The sequence below is a fragment of the Phyllobates terribilis genome, unplaced genomic scaffold (genome assembly GCF_046119375.1).
Source record: "Phyllobates terribilis strain yellow unplaced genomic scaffold, ASM4611937v1 Scaffold_11__3_contigs__length_659146591, whole genome shotgun sequence".
Classification (NCBI taxonomy): domain Eukaryota; kingdom Metazoa; phylum Chordata; class Amphibia; order Anura; family Dendrobatidae; genus Phyllobates; species Phyllobates terribilis.
The window spans coordinates 417272514-417290775 of NW_027362771.1; the positions used below are offsets into that span (position 1 = coordinate 417272514).

At 47.2% G+C, this 18262-nt stretch overlaps 1 protein-coding gene across 4 annotated transcripts in view; it reads left to right on the plus strand.

The window, feature by feature from the left end:
* Positions 1 to 18262, plus strand: part of TM6SF1 (transmembrane 6 superfamily member 1) — a 138397-nt gene that overhangs the window by 103410 nt on the left and 16725 nt on the right. For all 4 annotated transcript variants that reach the window (XR_012251294.1, XM_073653117.1, XM_073653116.1 and 1 more), the window contains exons 4-8: positions 4731 to 4834; positions 6113 to 6195; positions 11092 to 11213; positions 16529 to 16633; positions 17949 to 18041. Coding sequence is in view for 3 of the 4 variants with exons in the window: in XM_073653117.1 (XP_073509218.1) it covers positions 4731 to 4834; positions 6113 to 6195; positions 11092 to 11213; positions 16529 to 16633; positions 17949 to 18041 (507 nt within the window). In the remaining variant the exon portion in view is untranslated. The remainder of the gene's footprint in view (positions 1 to 4730; positions 4835 to 6112; positions 6196 to 11091; positions 11214 to 16528; positions 16634 to 17948; positions 18042 to 18262) is intronic.

Here is an 18262-nt window from a genome sequence, read left to right on the forward strand (position 1 = left end):
CTATACTCAGCAGGAGGCCGCATGCAGTCATGCACACACACAAACATATACAGACACGCATAAACACATTTGAAACACAAAAATACATACAAACAGACATCACACAATGACATCTGCCGACACACACACACAAACAGACAGACATCACACACACACCTGCCCACACACACACACACCTGCCCACACACACACACACACCTGCCCACACACACACATGCGCACACACCCATCTGTGTGTGTGTGTATGTATAGTGTATGTGTGTGTGTGTGTATAATGTGTGTGTATATATAGTGTGTGTGTGTATGTATAGTGTGTGTGTGTGTATAATTTGTGTGTGTGTATTTTTTTTTTAAGTTAAAAACAAGTAAAATGCATGTGGCATCAATATCAAGACTCCAGATATAAGGGCCTATTCACACTGAATTTTGCAATGCATTCATCTCCTCTTTCCAGGCTTCTATCTAAATCCCTGAAAAATGGCATTCAGATGGGCCTTGACATAGCCATTGATTTGAACAAAGGCAAACCGAGGCTAAAGTCTGAATCTTTAGGCTCCATTTGCTCGGCTTTCAGATGTCTCATTTCAGACAGCACAATCCTGAATTTCAGGGATTCAGTTGTAAGCCTTGTGTAAAGACCTGAATGCAGCGCTGAATGTAGTGTGAATAGGTCCTTGCATCCTACACCACCTCAGGGGATTGTTGTTATGGAGTATTGCCCCTGGGTGGCCGCAGTTATGACCACCACCAGGGCTCGCGGTCACCCACCCTAGCTTTGGTATTCTGTGGAGCTGGTATAATGAATATCTGAGAAGAGCCCTAGAGAAGCAAGAACATTGGACAACCAAGAGGTGGTGGCCTCAAGTCAGGTGTAGTGTTCAACAGGGCAAGACTTTCTAACCTGCCCACACACACACACACACACACACATATACACACACCTGCCCACACACACACACACCTGCCCACACACACACACCTGCCCACACACACCTGCCCCCCACACACACACACCTGCCCCCCACACACACACACCTGCCCCCCCACACACACCTGCCCGCCCACACACACACACACACCTGCCCACACACACACACACACCTGCCCCCCCCACACACACCTGCCCACACACACACACCTACCCACACACACACACCTGCCCCTGCCCACACACACACACCTACCCACACACACACACCTGCCCCCACACACACACACACCTGCCCACACACACACACCTGCCCACACACACACACACCTGCCCACACACACACACACACCTGCCCCCCCACACACACACCTGCCCACACACACACATACACACACCTGCCCCCACACACACACACCTGCCCAATCACACCTGCCCACACACACACACACACCTGCCCCCACACACACACCTGCCCACACACACACACCTGCCCACACACACACACCTGCCCCCCCCACACACACCTGCCCACACACACACTCCTGCGCACACACACACACCTGCCCACACACACACACCTGCCCACACACACACTCCTGCGCACACACACACACACCTGCCCACACACACACACCTGCACACACACACACCTGCCCACACACACACACCTGCCCACACACCTGCCCCCACACACACACACCTGCCCCCACACACACACCTGCTCCCACACGCACACACACACACCTGCCCACACACACACCTGCCCCCACACACACACACCTGCCCACACACACACACACACCTGCCCACACACACACCTACCCACACACACACACCTGCCCCCACACACACACACCTGCCCACACACCTGCCCACACACACACACAAACCTGCCCACACACACACACCTACCCACACACACCTGCCCCCCCACACACACACACACCTGCCCACACACACACACCTGCCCACACACACCTGCCCACACACACACACACACACCTGCCTCCACACACACACACCTGCCCACACACACACACACACACACCTGCCCCCCCACACACACACCTGCCCAATCACACCTGCCCACACACACACACACACACCTGCCCCCACACACACACACACCTGCCCACACACACACACCTGCCCACACACACACACACACCTGCCCCCCCTACACACACCTGCCCACACACACACTCCTGCGCACACACACACACACCTGCCCACACACACACACCTGCCCACACACACACCTGCCCACACACACACACCTGCCCACACACCTGCCCCCCCCACACACCTGCCCACACACACACCTGCTCCCCCACACACACACCTGCCCACTCACACCTGCCCACACACACACACACACACCTGCCCCCCCCCCACACACCTGCCCACACACACACACCTGCCCACACACACACACACACACCTGCCCCCCCACACACACACCTGCCCCCCCACACACACACCTGCCCACACACACACAAACACCTGCACACACACACACCTGCCCACACACACACACCTGCCCACACACACACCTGCCCACACACACACCTGCCCACACACACACACACACACCTGCACACACACACACCTGCCCACACACACACACACACACCTGCCCACACACACACCTGCCCACACACACACCTGCCCACACACACACACCTGCACACACACACATACACACTCACCGGCTCCATTCCTCCTGCCTGCTCTCTCTCTCTTCTCCGTTTCAGCAGTGCAGGCCGAGGCGCACTGCATGACGTCAGAGCTAGGAGACATGGCCGCGCACAGGGCCGTGTCTCCTAGCAGTGACGCGGCCGGGCCAGCACAGGGAAGTTAACTGCTGCAGTGCTGGCCCGGCCGATGAAGAAGTAGCGGCGGCCGCTGCTGGGGGAGCGCTCCGGGCCCCCCCTCCCGCCACTGCTACCGGTATGTGCCGCGGCGGCCCGCACATATAATGAGGGCAATCCGGCATTAGACACCCCGCCCGGAGCCGCGGGCCCTCTGCAGGCTCGGGGCCCCGGGCGGTCGCCCGGATTGCCCTCATTATAATCCGCCTATGCCTACAGTGTACTAGATATCTCAAGGTGCATGAGCTGCTATAGTTCTGGTCGTTCATTGGGTGATCAGCAGCCTGTTTACATGACAAGATAATCATGAAAGAAGCATTTTTAACAACACTCGTTCAGGATTATCTTGCAATGTAAATGCCCCTTTAGAGCGAACTCTGTCTGATCCACCTCCCTCCCCCCACCAGTGATTAGCAGCTTTCTGTCTATGCACAGCTAGGCAGAAAGTTGTCAGTGGCACAGGCAGGGATAGGTAAAGCTCTTCAGTGAGAGTACTAGCAGAGTTGCAGCAGACACTTTTTATGAACACTGCAGCAAGGAGTCCAATAAGTAACCAACTAACCAAGCATTAGAATTGGAGTCTCTGTCACTATTTTATGCTGCTCTCAAGTTGGTAAATCCGGTGACAGATTTCCTTCAATGAATAAATGTCAGGATACTGGATTAGTTAGATTAAATAGGCAAATCATGTGTGTTAAATCTGGTCTTATAGATATATTGTTATGTTGTAGCAGCTGAGGAAATAAATTAACATAACATGATCATGAATGTAATAATTAGGTGCCATAGAAAAACATGAAATAGTGTGCTACTCCTCAATGAGCACTTTGGGTAATATGTTTAGAACATGAAAGGATTAAAATAATTTTGGTATCCTTAAAGAATTACTCTCATTCAAATTTGTATCCTCTTAACATATTGCAGTCATCATATTATATAGTACTGTGCACTTACAATTGCTCATTTTGCCTTTCTACCCTGCTAGTTCTTCTCTTTTCCATTAGGTATATGACATCACATTATTAAAAACTGACTAGCTGAATCCTTCTAAGCTCTATGTAGATACGGGAGGTCAATTTTCTCTGTATGAGTCATAAGTCACTGCAAAAGTCCCTGGCAGGGGGAGGAGCGGAGCAGCTGGGTCAGGAGTTCAAGAGGGGAATAATAAATGCAGGGACAAGAGACTTCCTGTTTCTATATAGAAAGGCAAACTGGGCAATTATAAGCACACAGTGCTATATAATATGATTGCAATAAAGAGGCAATTAAGAGGATAAAAACTGTGATGGGTGGAGTGCTTCTTTAATACACAAGTATATTGCATTGCACACAGTGAAGTCACTATAGAGACATAATGCGCCCAGTAATGTCACATAACATGAATAATGCACATACTAATGTCACAATATTAAGATAATGTGCACTTTGAAGTTATAGCACCACAATATTATGTAGAGTGATCTCATAGCATAGAGACCATGCATAAAAAAGTCACTATATACCTAGTAGTTCACAGCATAATGATATCACTTGTAGGAATAATTTACACATGATGGCACAGCACAGTAATAACGGAAACAGTAATGCTACAGGGAAACAGAGATGGACTCAGAAGATACATAGCCATGCGCCGTCTTTTTCGAACTTAGAATGGGATTTCATTCAGTTTCCCACACTCCCTTCCATGGTAATCACTATCTACACATTCTGTCTGTGTGGAAATAAGTCACCTTAGTTGTTTGGCCCCATGGCTACTGCTATGCCTGGTATCCTGGTAGCTAAGCTCACAGCTATGATTTTCATAGACATTTTACTGCTGAGCTGGCACCTGAAGCATAAGCATTATCTGAGGCTGTAACTTTCCATCTTATTAGGGCATGTGTTAAATATAAATACCCAATTACCTTGTCTGCTTTTTATTCCTATAGACTGAGCCCTACCTGAACACAGCACATGCTCATATGATTTGTTACTGGGATGGCACTGCTCACTACTTGATGTATCTACTGATGGTGGCAGCAATTGCATGGGAGTAAGTGACTTTGACAATAATCATTTGGCTTAATTTTGTCATAATGAACCTGGGGACAGATTTTCAACTCCTGAGTGAGATCTAAGGGGTAACGTTTCTCCTTGTGTAGAGTGACATATGCCAGCCCTGGCATGCCAATGTAAGGAGACTTATTCGCCTTGCATGCTCCTCTGGGGAAATTAAATATGCAAATTGCCTCTTCAGAGAGGAAGAGGACTAAAACTCTATAGTGCCACCTGTTGGAAGTAGCAATTCTACAAGCCACTATCGACCCTTTAACGAGCCTTGCAATATGACTTAGGATAATAGCCAAATCAGATCTCATACTTTGCACCGATGAGGGGCAATACCCTGAAACACAGTGTCTGCAAACTGAGATTCTGATTTGGCTTTTACCTTAAGTCATATTGCAAAGCTCGTCTAAGGGTCGATAGGGACTTGTAGGATCACTGCTTCTAACAGGTTGCACTAACAATACCAATAACAATGATTTTTAACCACGCTTAAAAATCATCGCACCCTACATGAGCATCCTGCATGTTCACCAGGTGATTCCTGGTCTGTCTACATGGGTTATTAGTTGGGAATGAGTGGTTCTATCAACGCTTGTTCCCTGATTATTGGTTCTTCTAAATTCCTATGAAAGTTAATAAATTAATTTACCAGAATTAATAGTCGATAATATTTTTGAAAGATGGAGTCGGAGTTGATACATTTATACTGACTCCAACTCCACAGAAAACTAGCTCTGACTCAGATTCCACGACTGACTCCATAACCCTGATTCCACCATTATAAAAGTAAAATGTCTCCATTCGCTGACACCAATAAAATTGAAATGTAGTATGTATTATTGTAACACAAAATACATTAGACAGCTCCTGATCTTTTTATTATACACTGATTACAATATTATAGGAAACATTATTTATCTAAACTGTACAGAAGCCTTGGATAAGAATGCATAGAGTGCTGCTGACTGTGACTTGTCGGTGTATTTTATGTAGACTAAATAGAAAACAGTGGTCTTTCCACACTTGGAGTGAAATGTTTTGTGGAATTTAAGAATTGCTGTAAATACAATAACATAGTGCCAACCTTATGAGTCTTCAGTGGTGCAATGATACATCATCTTCCACCCCATAAAAATCTGATCCAAAATATCTTCTATATATTCATTTTATTATAAAGTAACATTGGTGTCAGATTACAGGAATTTTACAATATATGTTTTTCAAAGGAACAATGTGTCTCTTACAACCTTCTTATGTCCAACAGTCAGAACTACAGAATCATTGGCCTTTACTGGGTAGGATCCATTATAATGACTATGATTGTATTTATTCCTGGAAGTATTGTTGGTAAGTAATACTCATAATCCTTATATCTTATCTTTCTTCCTCTATCTAACAAAACCAGGTTCTAGAAAGGTAGGACAGTTAGGGTATATTCACACAATGTTATTTTCAGATGAGTTTGGAGTGGGTCCGTTCTGAAACCCACCTGAAAAGAGCTGACATACACTTAAAAGAATGAACATATTTATGTCTACGTTAAAACAACTTGGCTGTTCAGATGTTCAGGCTTTTGAGCGTCTTTTAAACACTTGAGGTTTGGAAAGACACCAAGTGGTTAAAAGAAGTGACCTGACCATTCTTCGGGCATTTTCCCTCTAAAAATGCTTTACACTTTCCATTAGAAGTCAATGGGATTGGCTCAATTGACGGCCAGAAGATGTCCCAGCATCTTTTGAGCATTTTATCAGCATTTTTTCTTCAAAAACTGCTATCGGTTTCTTAATTGTTGACTGGAATTCAGAAAACTTCCACAAAATGCTAGTACCAAAGACACTGAAATATGCTGGAAAAAGCTATAAAAACTTCCAATGGTCAAAAATTTTGAAAAAGTGCTCAGATAATGACAAAAATTAAAAAAAAAGAACTGAAAATATATTGTGTGCACCTACCCTTAGCACTAAGCTGGCAATACAGTTGATAGCTTAAGACCACATGCACATGTTCAGTATTTGGTGAGTTTTTTACCTCAGTATTTGTAGCCAAAACCAGGAGAGGAACAATCAGAGGAAAAGTATAATAGAAACACGTCACTACTTCTGTATTTTTGGCCCACTCCTGGTTTTGGCTTCTAAATAATGATGGAAAATACTGACCAAATACTGAACATGTGAACATGGCCTTAGTGTGGAATAAGTCGATGTCAGATATTTCTGGAACAATTTATCTTGTGCATAAACAATGGATTTGAAGTGTTAAAATCTCAGATGTCCAATCCCTCTTTTTCCTCAATATTTGCTGTTGTTGAAGTGCTGCAAGACCCCTATTCACATTAAATTGAGGTGTTAGTATTTTTTTTACCTAATGTGGGTGGAAAGCTTTACACAGCTCAACTTTCCCCAGGCTCAACAAATTTATGATATTTCCAACCATAGCACACTGTTTTTTAGCGCTGTTTCTGGGATGCAGAGTTCGTTTGCGTGTATGCACACATTTCCAGCTTCAGCTTTTCAATGTATATTCTGTATGGTATTCTTTTTTTCTGCTATATGCAACTATGCTTTTTAATACAATCTAAGAAGGTATCCAGAAGTAAACCTAACATACATATTGCTAGAGTTTAGCACAAAGGTTCACAAAGCTCTGGTTCAGTGGCAACCTCCTTCTACTTGCAGGGATCCTTGGCACATCTTCTCAGAGTCATTAGTAGACACAAATTGACATCATGAGTGAGTTAGACTGTAATGATGACGATGGGCAAAGCTTACTAATCAGAAGAGGAGCCAGAGATGTCGGTAGCTAGGAGGAGGCTCACAAGTCTCTGATACAGAGTTAATGAGTAGAGATGAGCGAACCCGAACTTAAAAGTCCAGGGTTTATACCGGACCTGAACTCTGAACACAGATTTCTCCCGGAAGTCAGTTTCAATGTTCGGAGTTCAGGGGGAAGGTCAGGATGAGAGAGAGATTTTTTCCAGTTCCAAAGTTCGAGTCCCCATTGTTTACAATGGGGTTTGGGTTCTGGTTGAAGTTCGGGTACAGTTCTGGTACCAGAACCGAACTTTGGACTAAAATTCGGTCGGGTACCAGAACCCGAACTTCCATGGGTCTGCTCATGTCTAGTGTTGAACTACCCACATGTTCACTGGACCATGGTCCCACAAATCTTTTTAACTCTATTTGCTAAAAAAAGAACACTTTTATGGCCGGCCAATAAAGCAATGTACATCTGGACACCTTCCAAACATATATGCTAAATGTAGACGTCAAACCTATTATGAACCGATCAAGGGCTGTACGCCACAAATTTTTGAGCTTGCCTGACTTTCATAGATGTCACTTTGTTGTCCTCAAATTCAGTTTGTGATGCATGGAGAGCACAAGATGTGACATTTATGAGAGACATGGACATTTTAATAAATTTAGCAGGCTATTTGGATTTTGCAAGGAAAGCTAAAAGAACCATGGGTAACTTAGCATTGCAGGGCCAAATATTTTTAACTTTCTTTGGTGGAAAATGATTCTTTGCCTGCTTTAAAGAAGCACTCTTGTTAACATTTTATTGTTTAAAAGTATGTGTGTATATGCATGTAATGTAGTGTAGTGTAAGTGTATTAATATACTCACCTACCACCACTCTCTCCGAAGTCCAGCATCGTTCTTCTGCTCTTCTCAGTGACGTCACCGCAAATGAGACCTGCTGTCTCATTCTACACTCAATTCGTGAGGCGGAAGTCGCTGCTATAATGAAAGTCTGTGGAGCCATGCTCTGATTGATACTCCATAGGTTTACATTGTAAAAGTCACTTCCGAGTCACACAGATCGAAGTGTGACTCGGGAGGAGTCTGCACAGCAGTGATGTGATTCAGAAGAGCCGAAGAGCAGCAAAGGACATCGGAGAGAGCAGCGATGGGTGAATATATTAATAGACTCAAACTACAGGGTGGGTCATTTATATGGATACACCTAAATTAAATGGGAATGGTTGGTGATATCAACTTCCTGTTTGTGGCACATTAGTATATGGGAGGGGGGGAACTTTTCCAGATGGGTGGTGACCATGGCGGCCATTTTGACATTGTTTTGAAGTCATTTTGGATCCAACTTTATTTTTTTCAATGGGAAGAGGGTCATGTGACACATCAAACTTATTGAGAATTTCATAAGAAAAACAAAGGTGTGCTTGGTTTTAACATAGCTTTATTCTTTCATGAGTTTTTTTTACAAGTTTATGACCACTTATAAAATGTGTTCAAAGTGCTGCCCATTGTGTTGGATTGTCAATACAACCCTCCTCTCCCACTCTTGACACACTGATAGCAACACCGCAGAAGAAAAGCTAGCACAGGCTTCCAGTATCCGTTGTTTCAGATGCTGCACATCTCATATCTTGATGGTATGGTGTGGTATATGGGGTACAAAGATAGTGGGGCCATTCTTCATCAATGGAAACCTCAATGCCAGTGGAGATCTGAAATTGCTACATGATGATGTGTTGCCCTCTTTATGCACTGAAAATGGCACGTTCCCTGAGTTTTTCCAACAAGATGGTACACGACCAAATTATGGGTGTCAGGTCCGAGAATTCCTACATGAACAGATTCCTGGAAAGTGGAGTGGTCATCGTGGGCCAGCTGAATGGCCACCAAGGTCTCCCGATCTGACCCCCTTAGACTTTTATCTTTGGTGTCATCTGAAGGCAATTGTCTATGCTGTGAAGATACGAGATGTGCAGCATCTGAAACAACGGATACTGGAAGCCTGTGCTAGCATTTCTTCTGTGGTGTTGCCATCAGTGTGTCAAGAGTGGGAGAAGAGGGTTGCATTGACAATCCAACACAATGGGCAGCACTTTGAACACATTTTATAAGTGGTCATAAACTTGTAAAAAACTCATGAAACAGACACCGCATTCATGATCTGCATGTTTTTGAGTCTGTGTATTTGAATAATTAATTGAAAGGGGGTGTGTTCAAAATAATAGCAGTGTGGATTTCAATTAGTGATGTCAATCATTCTGTGAAGCTAAAGTTGTGAATCAGGTGGCCCTTATTTAAGGGTGAAGCCAGCACATGTTGTACATGCATTTCTCCTCGAAAGCCTGAGAAATATGGCTCATTCAAGATATTGTTCAGAATAACAGGGTACTTGGATTAAAAAGTTGATTGGAGAGGGTAAAACTTATAAAGAAGTGCAGACAATAATAGGCTGTTCAGCTAAAATGATCTCCAATGCTTTAAAATGAAAAGCAAAACCCGAGAGACGTGAAAGAAAAGAGAAGACTACCATTCGAATGGATCGAAGAAGAGCCAGAATGGCAAAGGCTCAGCCAATGATCATCTCCAGGATGATCAAAGACAGTCTCAAGTTACCTGTGAGTACTGTGACAGTTAGAAGATGCCTGTGTGAAGCTAATCTCTTAGCAAGAAGTCCCTGCAAAGTCCCACTGAAACGGATACAATTTGCCAGAGAACACATCAACTGGTCTAAAGAGAAATGGAGAAACATTTTGTGGACTGATGAAAGTAAAATTGTTCTTTTTGGGCCCAAGGGCCGCAGACAGTTCATCAGACGACCCCCAAACTCTGCATTCAAGCCACAGTACACTCTGGAGACAGTGAAGCATGGTGGTTAGTGTTGAGCGAGCGTGCTCTTTTAACCCTTTAAACGAGCACGCTTGGGTGCTTGCTGAGTATTTGCGGAGTGCTCGGTATCCAGGTTTGATCCGCCGCAGTTGCATGTGTCGCGGCTGTTAGACAGATGCGACACATGCAGGTATTGCCTGTTTGTTAGGCAATCCCTGCATGTGTCGCAGGGATTTTGTGAAGCAGTTCTAAAAAACTGTGGGTATACAACTAAATATTAGGTTAGTGATTCACAGGAATGCTAAATCCTCAAAAAAGAGTACATATTGTGAGTTTGTAAAGACAAATGCAGACACTGCTATTTTTTAGAATATACCAATGTTCGTTTTTTGTTATTTTCTGTAAAGTAGTTAAACATTATATACATTTCTCTTCATGTTTTGAATTAGAAAACAGTATTCAATGTTGCCAATGCATGGAAATAAAAACTAGTATAAAGATTTTGTGCATAACTCATGTTATTGAACACACTGTTATTATTTTGAACACTACTGTAACAGGTCACTTTGTGCAAACCATTAGTAAGCAGTATAGCTTATAATTATTGGTTTTCCTGTCTTCTGATATTTATTAAAGCGTAGTATTTTTTTTTCACTAGGTAAATATGGAACAAGAATTTGTCCTGCATTTTTCATAAACCTTCTGTATATTTGTCTTCCACTATGGGCTGGGTTTAGAATCTATAGACAACCGTCTGTTATCAATAATCCTTCTACCAAGGTAACAGGTATAAATGTAATGGACAATGATTGGTGAATTGAATTATTACAGCCAATCTGGACAGATTCTGACCTGCAGACTAGGGATCAGTTGATACATTTATCCTTACAATCTAATTGCTTTTAAATCGAATGTATAAATTGAAGCTTTCTAGCAAAGTGTAATTAACTTGTTTTCACGCATTGAGCGATGGGTCTCCAACCTCTGGAATTGGCACCAATTAGATGAATTTTTTCCCATGATGGGGCACATTTATTTCTGTTAGAATGGAACATCAATCAACATGCCCAATCGCTGCTCCTTTCATTTTCCCTTGGGTTGCCAGAAAAAGCTGAGCCTAGTGCTTAGTGGTCAAACATGCACATTGTCACTCCGTTCTTAAGGGGATAAAATATCCCCGTTTTGCTGATCAGAGCAGGTCTCAGCGGTTGGACCCCCACTAATCAATGAGTTTCTACCTGTGAATAGGTGATAACTTATTTTCATTGGACAACCCCTTTAAATTGGCCATAAAGACAATTTATTTTGTAAGCCCTTGTATTATAGCTGAAATGTAAATTAACAAGTAATCATAACAAATAAACCATATCAGGTCTATGTACTGTTTGGACAACTTTTGTTCACATGAATGTTCCCCTGACAACATGTTGATCAAAAGAGGTGGGGTAAAGATAGTGTTGCAAGGACACTCAGATCTTTAATTTTTTTTATCTTGCTATATTGGTATTCCAGATTATATAATACTAGATGGTGGCCCGATTCTAACGCATCGGGTATTCTAGAATATGTATGTGGCCGACCGGGCGCGACTAATCAGCGAAGCAGTGTTTAAATGGGTTGTGCACTACTTTAAATTAACCACCCAATGTATCCCCCCTGGGGCCCCTAATGAATTTTGGAGGACCGGGGAGCGAGGCCGCCGGTCAGGGAACTTCTGCTGCGAGCAGCCGAGAGATGACCGGCTAGCACAGGGTGAGCGTGTGAGCGGGTGAGCGTGGGAGCGGGTGAGAGTGTGAGGGTGAGCGTGGGAGCGTGTGAGGGTGAGCGTGGGAGCGTGTGAGGGTGAGCGTGGGAGCGTGTGAGGGTGAGCATGGGAGCGTGTGAGGGTGAGCGTGGGAGCGTGAGAATGTGAGCGTGAGAATGTGAGCGTGTGAGGATGAGCGTGTGAGGATGAGCGGGTGAGGGTGAGCGTGTGATGGTGAGCGTCCGAGGGTGAGCGTCAGAGCGTGAGCGTCAGAGCGTGAGCGTCCGGGCGTGAGCGTCAGAGCGTGAGCGTCAGAGCGTCTGAGCGTGAGCGTCAGAGCGTGAGCGTGAGAGCGTGAGCGTCCGAGCGTGAGCGTCAGAGCGTGAGCGTCAGACCGTGAGCGTCTGAGTGTGAGCGTCCGAGCGTGAGCGTAAGCGTCAGAGCGTGAGCATCCGAGCGTGAGAGCGTCAGAGCGTGAGCGTCTGAGCGTGAGCGTCCGAGCGTGAGCGTCAGAGCCTGAGCGTGAGCGTCTGAGCGTGAGCGTCATAGCGTGAGCGTCCGAGCGTGAGCGTCCGAGCGTGAGCGTCAGAGCGTGAGCATCAGAGCCTGAGCGTGAGCGTCTGAGCGTGAGCGTCCGAGCGTGAGAGTCATAGCGTGAGCGTCAGAGCGTGAGCGTCCGAGCGTGAGCGTCCGAGCTTGAGCATCAGAGCCTGAGCATGAGCGTCAGAGCGTGAGCGTCAGAGCCTGAGCATGAGAGTCAGAGCGTGAGCGTCTGAGCGTGAGCGTCCGAGCGTGAGCGTCAGAGCGTGAGCGTCCGAGCGTGAGCGTAAGCGTCAGAGCGTGAGCATCCGAGCGTGAGAGCGTCAGAGCGTGAGCGTCCGAGCGTGAGCGTCCGAGCGTGAGCGTCAGAGCCTGAGCGTGAGCGTCTGAGCGTCCGAGCATGAGCGTCCGAGCGTGAGCGTCAGAGCGTGAGCATCAGAGCCTGAGCGTGAGCGTCTGAGCGTGAGCGTCAGAGCGTGAGCATCAGAGCCTGAGCGTAAGCGTCAGAGCGTGAGCGTCCAAGCGTGAGCGTAAGCATCAGAGCGTGAGCATCCGAGCGTGAGAGCGTCAGAGCGTGAGCGTCTGAGCGTGAGCGTCCGAGCGTGAGCGTCAGAGCCTGAGCGTGAGCGTCTGAGCGTGAGCGTCATAGCGTGAGCGTCCGAGCATGAGCGTCCGAGCGTGAGCGTCAGAGCGTGAGCGTCAGAGTGTGAGCATCAGAGCCTGAGCGTGAGCGTCTGAGCGTGAGCGTCCGAGCGTGAGAGTCATAGCGTGAGCGTCAGAGCGTGAGCGTCCGAGCGTGAGCGTCAGAGCGTGAGCGTCCGAGCTTGAGCATCAGAGCCTGAGCATGAGCGTCAGAGCGTGAGCGTCTGAGCGTGAGCGTCAGAGCCTGAGCATGAGAGTCAGAGCGTGAGCGTCTGAGCGTGAGCGTCCGAGCGTGAGCGTCAGAGCGTCTGAGCGTGAGCGTCTGAGCGTGAGCGTCAGAGCGTGAGCGTCCGAGCGTGAGCGTCAGAGCGTGAGCGTCCGAGCGTGAGCGTCCGAGCGTGAGCGTCAGAGCGTGAGCTCCCGAGCGTGAGCGTCAGAGCGTGAGCGACCGAGCGTGAGCGTCAGAGCGTGAGCGACCGAGCGTGTGAGCGTCCGAGCGTGAGCGTGTGAGCGTCCGAGCGTGAGCGTCCGAGCGTGAGCGTCAGAGCGTGAGCGTGAGCGTCAGAGCGTGAGTGTCCGAGCGTGAGCGTCAGAGCGTGAGTGTCCGAGCGTGAGCGTCAGAGCGTGAGCGTCCAAGTGTGAGCGTCAGAGCGTGAGCGTCCGATCGTGAGCGTCAGAGCGTGAGCGTCCGATCGTGAGTGTCAGAGCGTGAGCGTCCGAGCGTGAGCGTCAGAGCCTGAGCATGAGAGTCGGAACGTGAGCGTCTGAGCGTGAGCGTCCGAGCGTGAGCGTCAGAGCGTGAGCATCAGAGCCTGAGCATGAGCGTCAGAGCGTGAGCATCAGAGCCTGAGCATGAGCGTCAGAGCGTGAGCGTGAGCGTCCGAGCGTGAGCGTCAGAGCCTGAGCATGAGCGTCAGAGCGTGAGCGTCAGAGCCTGAGCATGAGCGTCCGAGCATGAGCGTCCGAGCGTGAGCGTCCGAGCGTGAGTGACAGAGCGTGAGCGTCCGAGCGTGAGTGACAGAGCGTGAGCGTCCGAGCGTGAGCGTCAGAGCCTGAGCGTCCGAGCGTGAGCGTCAGAGCGTGAGCGTCAGAGCCTGAGCATGAGCGTGAGCGTCAGAGCGTGAGCGTCTGAGCGTGAGCGTCAGAGCGTGAGCGTCCGAGCGTGAGCGTCTGAGCGTGAGCGTCCGAGCGTGAGCGTCCGAGCGTGAGCGTCAGAGCATGAGCGTCCGAGCGTGAGCGTCCGAGCCTGAGCGTCTGAGCCTGAGCGTCCGAGTGTGAGCGTCAGAGCGTGAGCGTCTGAGCGTGTGCGTGAGCGTCCGAGCGTGAGCGTCCGAGTGTGAGCGTGAGCGTCCGAGCGTGAGCGTCAGAGCGTGAGCGACCGAGCGTGAGCGTGTGAGCGTCCGAGCGTGAGCGTCCGAGCGTGAGCGTCAGAGCGTATGCGTCCGAGCGTGAGCGTCAGAGCGTCCGAGCGTGAGCTTCAGAGCATGAGTGTCAGAGCGTCCGAGCGTGAGCGTCCGAGCGTGAGCGTCAGAGCGTGTGAGCGTCAGAGCGTGAGCGTCAGAGTCAGAGCGTGAGCGCATGAGCGTCAGAGCGTGAGCGTCCGAGCGTGAGCGTCAGAGCATGAGCGTCCGAGCGTGAGCGTCAGAGCGTGAGCGTCAGAGCGTGAGCGTCTGAGGGTGAGCGTCTGAGGGTGAGCGTCTGAGGGTGAGCGTGTGAGGGTAAGCCGCTAACGGCGGCCAATCAGTGACGCGGGATTTCAGAAAAAGATGGCGGCCGTTAGCGGCTTACCCTCACACGCTCACCCTCACACGCTCGAGCGTGAGCGTCAGAGCGTATGCGTCCGAGCGTGAGCGTCAGAGCGTCCGAGCGTGAGCTTCAGAGCATGAGTGTCAGAGCGTCCGAGCGTGAGCGTCCAAGCGTGAGCGTCAGAGCGTGTGAGCGTCAGAGCGTGAGCGTCAGAGTCAGAGCGTGAGCGCATGAGCGTCAGAGCGTGAGCGTCCGAGCGTGAGCGTCAGAGCATGAGCGTCCGAGCGTGAGCGTCAGAGCGTGAGCGTCAGAGCGTGAGCGTCTGAGGGTGAGCGTGTGAGGGTGAGCGTGTGAGGGTGAGCGTGTGAGGGTAAGCCGCTAACGGCCGCCATCTTTTTCTGAAATCCTGCGTCACTGATTGGCCGCGGCCTGACCAATCAGCGACGTGGGATTTCCTGGACAGACAGACAGACAGACAGACGGGATAAGACAATTATATATATTAGATTTGCTAATTTAAAAGTAATTTGTCAAACTGCATACATGGGCATGTAGGTCTTTCTAATATAAATCTATTGATATCTTTAGATCTTATATCTGTTGCTGTATTCTCAAGGAATTGGCGTTTTCATATATATGCATATGAATTAAATGTTCTAGCCATGAAAGAGTACTTCTCCAGCCTCTGCCTTCTGAGGTTGTTTCCCCTCTCAGCACCAGCCCCCTAAGCTTGATTGATAAATCACTGTGTGGCATCAGGCTCCAATCAAAGAAGTTAAACAATGAGATCTCAATCAAGATAAAGAGGTTGGTTCTGGGCAAGGCAACAACCTCATGATGGAGAGGCTTGTTCAGTGCTCTTTCATGCCCAAAGCACTTAACACCTCCTTTGCATATGAATGAAAATGCTAATTTCTCATGAATGCAGCAACAAAAGTTAGAAAGGAGTTGATGAAATTTGCTTTCAAAGGCCTACATGCCCATATATGTGGTTTAGAAGGGTTGATCTTACTGACAGATTACCCTTAAAAAATGTTGATGTTTTTCTTATTTTTTCTATTTCACTATGTTAAAAACATTATTGAAATGTTGCAGGTTTCAGGCGGGCCGCTTAGCCTCATAATAGGCTGCCATGTCCTATTCTGTATGAAATCACCTTTTACCAGCCTCATCATAAAAGGCAGGTTAATGAAAGATATCACTTCTGTTATACAGTAGAGATACATGATCCTCCACCATTCTCAATAGATGCTGGTCACAGCTCGCCTCCTCCTTCTCCATTTACGACGATTTCTGCACAGATCACAGAGGACTGCAACACTCTCCCATCAAAAGCAATTGAAAGTGAATTGATTCCGATATCAATGTAGCTGTTGTAAAACATTACTTTATGTACACTTAAGTCCTTTTTTATCTTCTGCAGCTGGTCCAAGATGTTCAGCAAAAAAATATATTGAGCAGACCATATGACCTACTGCTGGTCATGTACCTTATTGCTGCAACTCTCTTCTGTATTTTCAGAGGAATGGTAAGTTTGAATCTGTATCCATTCACCGTGAGGTCAGTTAAATGAATTGTTCACTAATGGACAATAACTGCTTAATCATTTCAGGACCCCATAAAAACTATGTATACTCCCCTCCAACAATGTTCCAGGAATGTCAGCACTGCTACTCCCGGCTGGAGACTTAACATGGTTGTGTCATAAGACCTCTGCAGTCAATCATCTGCCGCTGACTGGCTGCTGCCATTTAGTCAGCACCGATCTGTGCAGCCAATTAGCGGCTGCTAATTGACTGCAGTAGTCACATGACAAAGTCATGACACCAGCCGATATTTTTTAGGGTATGTGCCCATAATCAGGAAATCCTGCCGATTTGACGCAGCGTATTTATGCAGCGTCAAGATGTTACAGCATAGTGGATGGGATCTCTACAAATCCCATGTCCACTATGCGTGCATCTGAGGCTGCGGATCACCTGCGGACACTGACATGCAGTGCGTCTTTCAGGACCGCAGCATGTCAATTTCTCTTGCGGATTGCAGAGTCGCTAGTCTGCACAACAGAAATTTGCCCACTAGAAAGTATTTAATACGGCAAATCCGCATGGTTCAGTGAATACATGCGGATTCACCTGTGTTCAATAGAACGCAGCATTTCGGAGGCAGCAAAAATATGCTGTGTCCAAAGTGCTGCTACGTCTGGATCGTGGGCACATACCCTAACAAACAGTTTCAGGTGCTGAGCTGTATATGCATCAGATGAGACCTTGTGGTCAGTGAATTGATCACCTGTTAAATGGCTAGTGGAGGCAGACACTAATACTCTATTATTATATGAACCTGGCAAGGTTAAAGCACCACTCCAGCGTTTTGTTTTTTTTTCGCTGGTGTGGTGCTTCAAATCTAAGTCCCCTGCCTGTCTTATATTCAACTTCCACCGTCGTCATCTGTTATCACCGCCGCTCCGGTTGGTCTCCAGCAGTTTGGGACCTGCTGGCAGCTCCAGTGTTTCATGGAGTGAGCCAGAGGTCACAACTCAATACAAGAGCCTCATTCTGACTCTCCGAGACTTGCATTGAGAGCTTGTGATGTAACTTCTGGCCAGTTCAGAAGCCGCAGTCACAAGAGGAAGTTGTGGAACCAGAGCGGCAATGAAAAAGAGTGAAGACGCCGGAGGGTGAGTATAGTAGTAGGGGCAGGGACCTTAGGTTTAAAGCACCACTCCAGCACTGATTAAAAACCCCGCTGGAGTGTGGCTTTAACTAGATTGTAACAGTGTTCACGTTGGCACAAAAGTTTATTATTTTTATGTTTGATATGCATTTTACCCTTGTCCACAGGTCGCTTTAGACTGTTCTTCTGACTTCTGTCGATTCTATACACAGCTTCAGGAGCCGTATATAAAAGACCCCGCTACGTACCCAAAACTCCAGGTAATTTTTGTAAAAATGGCTGGATGAATTTCACATAACTAATGGTATAGTGTGTTATAAATTGTCTTCTGATAGATAATGTGTAATTGAAAAGAAAAGTTGAACTTGATGGATTTGTGTCTTTATTTTAATCTATGCAACTATATTATTGTGCTTGTGCTGTTTTTTTGAACAGAAAGCATACAGACATATTTTAGTCTGCAGGTATTTTATCAAAAGGA